Source organism: Myxine glutinosa, chromosome 3 (assembly GCF_964187855.1).
Source record: "Myxine glutinosa chromosome 3, kmMyxGlut1.1, whole genome shotgun sequence".
Taxonomy (NCBI): domain Eukaryota; kingdom Metazoa; phylum Chordata; class Myxini; order Myxiniformes; family Myxinidae; genus Myxine; species Myxine glutinosa.
The window spans coordinates 196,406,577-196,414,463 of record NC_136263.1 but is presented as its reverse complement, the minus strand read 5'-3'; the positions used below and the strand labels follow the sequence as shown (position 1 = coordinate 196,414,463).

General features: G+C 46.6%; 1 protein-coding gene across 4 annotated transcripts in view; it reads right to left on the bottom strand.

Annotated features, from left to right (window-relative positions):
* Positions 1-484: 484 nt before the first annotated feature.
* Positions 485-7,887, bottom strand: part of LOC137422886 (disks large-associated protein 2-like) — a 402,494-nt gene continuing 395,091 nt past the window's right edge. For all 4 annotated transcript variants that reach the window (XM_078774953.1, XM_068109517.2, XM_068109518.2 and 1 more), the window contains one exon: positions 485-2,681. In XM_078774953.1, coding sequence (XP_078631079.1) covers positions 2,322-2,681 — 360 coding nt within the window. In that variant the 3' untranslated portion in view covers positions 485-2,321. The remainder of the gene's footprint in view (positions 2,682-7,887) is intronic.

Here is a 7,887-nt window from a genome sequence, read left to right as displayed (position 1 = left end):
GACACTTCCAGAACCATGCTTGCACTTGGTACTTTCAGAGCCACACCTAAACCTGATACTTTCAGAGCCACATCTAAACCTGACACTTCCTGAACCATGCTTGCACTTGGTACTTTCAGAGCCACACCTAAACCTGATACTTTCAGAGCCACACCTAAACCTGATACTTTCAGAACCATGCTTGCACTTGGTACTTTCAGAGCCACACCTAAACCTGATACTTTCAGAGCCACATCTAAACCTGACACTTCCAGAACCATGCTTGCACTTGGTACTTTCAGAGCCACACCTAAACCTGATACTTTCAGAGCCACACCTAAACCTGATACTTCCAGAACCATGCTTGCACTTGGTACTTTCAGAGCCACACCTAAACCTGATACTTTCAGAGCCACACCTAAACCTGATACTTTCAGAGCCACACCTAAACCTGATACTTTCAGAGCGACATCTAAACCTGATACTTTCAGAGCCACACCTAAACCTGATACTTTCAGAGCAACATCTAAACCTGACACTTCCAGAACCATGCTTGCACTTGGTACTTTCCGAGCCACACCTAAACCTGGTATTTTCAGAGCCACACCTAAACCTGATACTTTCAGAGCCACACCTAAACCTGATACTTTCAGAGCAACATCTAAACCTGACACTTCCAGAGCCATGCTTACACTTGGTACTTTCAGAGCCACACCTAAACCTGATACTTTCAGAGCCACACCTAAACCTGATACTTTCAGAGCCACACCGAAACCTGATACTTTCAGAGCCACACCTAAACCTGATACTTTCAGAGCAACATCTAAACCTGACACTTTCAGAGCCATGCTTACACTTGGTACTTTCAGAAGCACACATAAACCTGGTACTTCTAGACCCACGCATAAGTCTGGTACTCTGGAGCCACGTGTACACCTGGTACTTTTAGAGCTACACATACACCTGGTACTTCTAGAGGTACACATACACCTTCCAGAGGCCCGGTAATAAATTGAGCCACAAGGAACCACATTTAAATGCATTGTTATGTTGTTTGTCAAAATGGCTGCCCTACTTTCTTTTTGTGCTGTATCTAATGAATGTGAGGGTAGAAATTTTCTTCCTGATAAACATGAGCAGTGTTTCTGGATAACAAGGACCACCGATTGCCTCCCAAACTCAATAAAGGCAAACTCGAGGTTAACTCTCGGAGAGTTTAGATTTGAGCACACTCATCGGATTGGCATCCTCAAGAACATTCATAGTAAAATCCAGTCTCAGCAGATCTACACGACAACATCCGCTCTTATTGCGATTGATTCTGATAAAGTGTATGACATCTGTGATACAGATACAGGTGTTTCATTCTCGTGAACTTGGTTCAGCTAAGCAAACGTGGTCGTTATCTTGACCATCTTTGGGTACATGGCCTTCATTCGAGAAAACAGCCATTGATTAGTCCATGTCTGATGCGACTTCCAAAAGGAGAATTGATCTACGAATCCATACAAAGAGCTGAACTGCTTCCTTGGCTTTCTTAAAGAATGTTTACTTCTGTCGTTGTGTGTTTACGATTTTCCCGATGTTTCGCTGTACGAAGCTCCTCATCGTCCTGAAAGCCTTTTGGATCACCGGGTTGATGTTCGGGTCTTTCGCATCAACTGCACCTGTGTCCACCCGAAGCGCTATCAAGGCCTTGTGCTAGATTGGCCGACGAGCATGAGGAGCCGGTAAGTATAATTCATCGAGCGAGGTGTATGATGTGCCATTCTACACAAAATAGACAATTTCTTCGACGGAAATCGATGTCGCCTTTAAAAAGAGCACGATAACCTCTTGGTTCATTCTTTAGGTCGTTTGGGATCGACGTTTCCTTTTTTTTTACAAATGTTAAGATAAGAGCAAAAACATGGCATTTGGAGTAAAACTTCGACTGAGGAATGCATTCGGTGATTCTTATTACTATCACCGACCCCTTTGCCCAAAACATATCCGAGTGAATTGAAATTTTGTAAATACCCTGTCGAGTCACACGACCACAGGACCCACACGGCCTAACTCATCAGGTGTTAACTTGATGGTATTTATAATGGGTACTTAGGGACCATGACATTGGAGATGGAGGTTATGTTGAAACAGTTATAGACGCAGCTCTCAGAGGCCCAAACGTCTTCGATTCATTCCGATTCAGCTCTTCGCACAATGGCGTCTACATGGCTTGCACGTGCTTTATATCCAAAGATCATCCTTGGGTTCATTGAATTCTAAGACCAAAAACTTCTTAGTTACTTTTCATCTCTAAAGAAGAACAAATTAATTGAGAAGCAACCATGGCGGATCCCTCAAAGACGTGTCTGTGCTTCCGCTATGTACGTCGCGGCCTCCAGGCTGCTCGACCGTTCCAGGCGTGACGCCGGGCCCGGAACGTTCCCCGAAGATAGTCTCTCCGGCCTGCCGTCCAGGTCGGCCGATTTCTGCCTCCCAGGAAGCTTGCGGCCCTTTGGTGGTTTTCTGGGCACGGGCGGTGGCACTTTGCGTTCCTCAGGTGCACGCAGCTCCTCCAACCTGCTCGAGCGGAACGCTGCTCTGGCCTGCTCCGATGAAGACACGTAGGGCTTGTGTTCTACGACCGGGATCTGGCGGCTCTCAGGATGTTGTGAAGCTGCCAATCTATGCTCTACAATTCCTCCTTCAGCTTCTTCCTAAAATCAAAAAGGGACATGAACTATTTTAGAATTATTACTAACTAACTTGGGTACATTGCAAACCAGACATTATTGCTAACTAACTTGGGTACATTGCAAACCAGAGATTATTGCTAACTAACTTGGGTACATTGCAAACCAGAGATTATTGCTAACTAACTTGGGTACATTGCAAACCAGAGATTATTGCTAACTAACTTGGGTACATTACAAACCAGAGATTATTGCTAACTAACTTGGGTACATTACAAACCAGAGATTATTGCTAACTAAATTGGGTACATTGCAAACCAGAGATTATTGCTAACTAACTTGGGTACATTGCAAACCAGAGATTATTGCTAACTAACTTGGGTACATTACAAACCAGAGATTATTGCTAACTAACTTGGGTACATTACAAACCAGAGATTATTGCTAACTAACTTGGGTACATTACAAACCAGAGATTATTGCTAACTAAATTGGGTACATTGCAAACCAGAGATTATTGCTAACTAACTTGGGTACATTGCAAACCAGAGATTATTGCTAACTAACTTGGGTACATTGCAAACCAGAGATTATTGCTAACTAACTTGGGTACATTGCAAACCAGAGATTATTGCTAACTAACTTGGGTACATTACAAACCAGAGATTATTGCTAACTAACTTGGGTACATTACAAACCAGAGATTATTGCTAACTAAATTGGGTACATTGCAAACCAGAGATTATTGCTAACTAACTTGGGTACATTGCAAACCACACATTATTGCTAACTAACTTGGGTACATTGCAAACCAGAGATTATTGCTAACTAACTTGGGTACATTACAAACCAGAGATTATTGCTAACTAACTTGGGTATTACAAACCAGAGATTATTGCTAACTAACTTGGGTACATTGCAAACCAGAGATTATTGCTAACTAACTTGGGTACATTACAAACCAGAGATTATTGCTAACTAACTTGGGTACATTGCAAACCAGAGATTATTGCTAACTAACTTGGGTACATTACAAACCAGAGATTATTGCTAACTAACTTGGGTACATTGCAAACCAGAGATTATTGCTAACTAACTTGGGTACATTACAAACCAGAGATTATTGCTAACTATCTTGGGTACATTGCAGACAAGAGATTATTGCTAACTAACTTTTGTACATTGCAAACCAGAGATTATTGCTAACTAACTTGGGTACATTGCAAACCAGAGATTATTGCTAACTAACTTGGGTACATTGCAAACCAGAGATTATTGCTAACTAACATGGGTACATTACAAACCAGAGATTATTGCTAACTAAATTGGGTACATTACAAACCAGAGATTATTGCTAACTAAATTGGGTACATTGAAAACAAGAGATTATTGCCAACTAAATTGGGTACATTACAAACCAGAGATTATTGCTAACTAAATTGGGTACATTACAAACCAGAGATTATTGCTAACTAACTTGGGTACATTGCAAACCAGAGATTATTGCTAACTAACATGGGTACATTACAAACCAGAGATTATTGCTAACTAAATTGGGTACATTACAAACCAGAGATTATTGCTAACTAAATTGGGTACATTGAAAACAAGAGATTATTGCCAACTAAATTGGGTACATTACAAACCAGAGATTATTGCTAACTAAATTGGGTACATTACAAACCAGAGATTATTGCTAACTAAATTGGGTACATTACAAACCAGAGATTATTGCTAACTAACTTGGGTACATTACAAACCAGAGATTATTGCTAACTAAATTGGGTACATTGCAAACCAGAGATTATTGCTAACTAAATTGGGTACATTACAAACCAGAGATTATTGCTAACTAACTTGGGTACATTGCAAACCAGAGATTATTGCTAACTAACTTGGGTACATTACAAACCAGAGATTATTGCTAACTAACTTGGGTACATTGCAAACCAGAGATTATTGCTAACTAACTTGGGTACATTACAAACCAGAGATTATTGCTAACTATCTTGGATACATTGCAAACCAGAGATGATTGCTAACGAACTTTGGTACATTACAAACCAGAGATTATTGCTAACTAACTTGGGTACATTGCAAACCAGAGATTATTGCTAACTAACTTGGGTACATTGCAAACCAGAGATTATTGCTAACTAAATTGGGTACATTACAAACCAGAGATTATTGCTAACTAAATTGGGTACATTACAAACCAGAGATTATTGCCAACGAGAATTTATGTACATTGCAAACCAGAGATTATTGCCAACGAGAATTTATGTACATTGCAAATTACTGCCAACGATAACTTTTCAGCATTGTAAAATCTGCTCTTCAAGCCAAAGAAAACGACATGAAGCAATTGTAGAAAACTACAATCAAGGCAAGTGGGGGCATCGTGTCATGACAAGTGGCGTCACCGTGTCATGACAAGTGGCGGCATCGTGTCATGACAAGTGGCGTCACTGTGTCATGACAAGTGGCGGCATCGTGTCATGACAAGTGGCGGCATCGTGTCATGACAAGTGGCGGCATCGTGTCATGACAAGTGGCGGCATCGTGTCATGACAAGTGGCGGCATCGTGTCATGACAAGTGGCGGCATCGTGTCATGACAAGTGGCGTCATCGTGTCATGACAAGTGGCGGCATCGTGTCATGACAAGTGGCGGCATCGTGTCATGACAAGTGGCGGCATCGTGTCATGACAAGTGGCGGCATCGTGTCATGACAAGTGGCGGCATCGTGTCGAGGCAAGTGGCGGCACCGTGTCATGGCAAGTGGCGGCACCGTGTCATGACAAGTGGCGTCACCGTGTCATGGCAAGTGGCGGCATCGTGTCATGACAAGTGGCGGCATCGTGTCAAGGCAAGTGGCGGCAATGTGTCAAGGCAAGTGGCGTCATCGGGTCATGACATGTGGCGGCAATGTGTCAAGGAAAGTGGCGTCATCGTGTCAAGGCAAGTGGCGTCATCGTGTCAAGGCAAGTGGCGGCATCGTGTCAAGGCAAGTGGCGGCACCGTGTCAAGGCAAGTGGCGTCATCGTGTCAAGGCAAGTGGCGTCATCGTGTCGAGGCAAGTGGCGTCATCGTGTCGAGGCAAGTGGCGTCATCGTGTCAAGGCAAGTGGCGTCATCGTGTCGAGGCAAGTGGCGTCATCGTGTCAAGGCAAGTGGCGTCATCGTGTCAAGGCAAGTGGCGTCATCATGTCAAGGCAAGTGGCAGCATCGTGTCAGGACAAGTGGCGGCATCATGTCGAGGCAAGTGGCATCACCGTGTCATGGCAAGTGGCGGCACCGTGTCATGACAAGTGGCGTCACCGTGTCATGGCAAGTGGCGGCATCGTGTCATAACAAGTGGCGGCATCGTGTCAAGGCAAGTGGCGGCAATGTGTCAAGGCAAGTGGCGTCATCGGGTCATGACATGTGGCGGCAATGTGTCAAGGCAAGTGGCGTCATCGTGTCAAGGCAAGTGGCGTCATCGTGTCAAGGCAAGTGGCGTCATCGTGTCAAGGCAAGTGGCATCATCGTGTCAAGGCAAGTGGCGTCATCGTGTCAAGGCAAGTGGCGTCATCGTGTCGAGGCAAGTGGCGTCATCGTGTCGAGGCAAGTGGCGTCATCGTGTCGAGGCAAGTGGCGTCATCGTGTCGAGGCAAGTGGCGTCATCATGTCAAGGCAAGTGGCGGCATCGTGTCAAGGCAAGTGGCGGCATCGTGTCATGATAAGTGGCGGCATCGTGTCATGACAAGTGGCGGCATCGTGTCATGACAAGTGGCGGCATCGTGTCAAGGCAAGTGGCGTCATCGTGTCAAGGCAAGTGGTGGCATCGTGTCAAGGCAAGTGGCGGCATCGTGTCATGACAAGTGGCGGCATCGTGTCAAGGCAAGTGGCGGCACCGTGTCAAGGCAAGTGGCGTCATCGTGTCAAGGCAAGTGGCGTCATCGTGTCGAGGCAAGTGGCGTCATCGTGTCGAGGCAAGTGGCGTCATCGTGTCAAGGCAAGTGGCGTCATCGTGTCAAGGCAAGTGGCATCATCGTGTCGAGGCAACTGGTGTCATCGTGTCAAGGCAAGTGGCGTCATCGTGTCAAGGCAAGTGGCGTCATCATGTGAAGGCAAGTGGCAGCATCGTGTCAGGACAAGTGGCGGCATCGTGTCGAGGCAAGTGGCGTCATCGTGTCAAGGCAAGTGGCGTCATCGTGTCAAGGCAAGTGTCAGCATCGTGTCAGGACAAGTGGTGTCATCGTTTCAAGGCAAGTGGCGGCATCGTGTCAAGGCAAGTGGCGGCATCGCTTCAAGGCAAGTGGCGTCATCGTGTGAAGGCAAGTGGCAGCATCGTGTCAGGACAAGTGGCGGCATCGTGTCGAGGCAAGTGGCGTCATCGTGTCAAGGCAAGTGGCGTCATCGTGTCAAGGCAAGTGGCGTCATCATGTCAAGGCAAGTGTCAGCATCGTGTCAGGACAAGTGGTGTCATCGTTTCAAGGCAAGTGGCGGCATCGTGTCAAGGCAAGTGGCGGCATCGCTTCAAGGCAAGTGGCGGCACCGTGTCAAGGCAAGTGGCGTCATCGTATCAAGGCAAGTGGCGGCATTGTGTCAAGGCAAGTGACGGCACTGTGTCAAGGCAAGTGGCGTCATCGTGTCAAGGCAAGTGGCGGCATCGTGTCATGACAAGTGGCGGCATCGTGTCAAGGCAAGTGGCGGCACCGTGTCAAGGCAAGTGGCGTCATCGTGTTAAGGCAAGTGGCGGCATTGTGTCAAGGCAAGTGGCGGCATCGTGTCAAGGCATGTGGCGGCATCGTGTCATGACAAGTGGCGGCATCGTGTCATGACAAGTGGCGGCATCGTGTCAAGGCAAGTGGCGGCATCGTGTCAAGGCAAGTGGCGTCATCGTGTCAAGGCAAGTGGCGGCACTGTGTCAAGGCAAGTGGAGTCATCGTGACAAGGCAAGTGGCGGCATCGTGTCATGACAAGTGGCGTCATCGTGACAAGGCAAGTGGCGGCATCGTGTCATGACAAGTGGCGTCATCGTGACAAGGCAAGTGGCGGCATCGTGTCATGACAAGTGGCGTCATCGTGACAAGGCAAGTGGCGGCATCGTGTCATGACAAGTGGTGGCATCGTGTCATGACAAGTGGCGGCATCGTGTCAAGGCAAGTGGCGTCATCATATCAAGGCAAGTGGCGGCACTGTGTCAAGGCAAGTGGAGTCATCGTGACAAGGCAAGTGGCGGCATT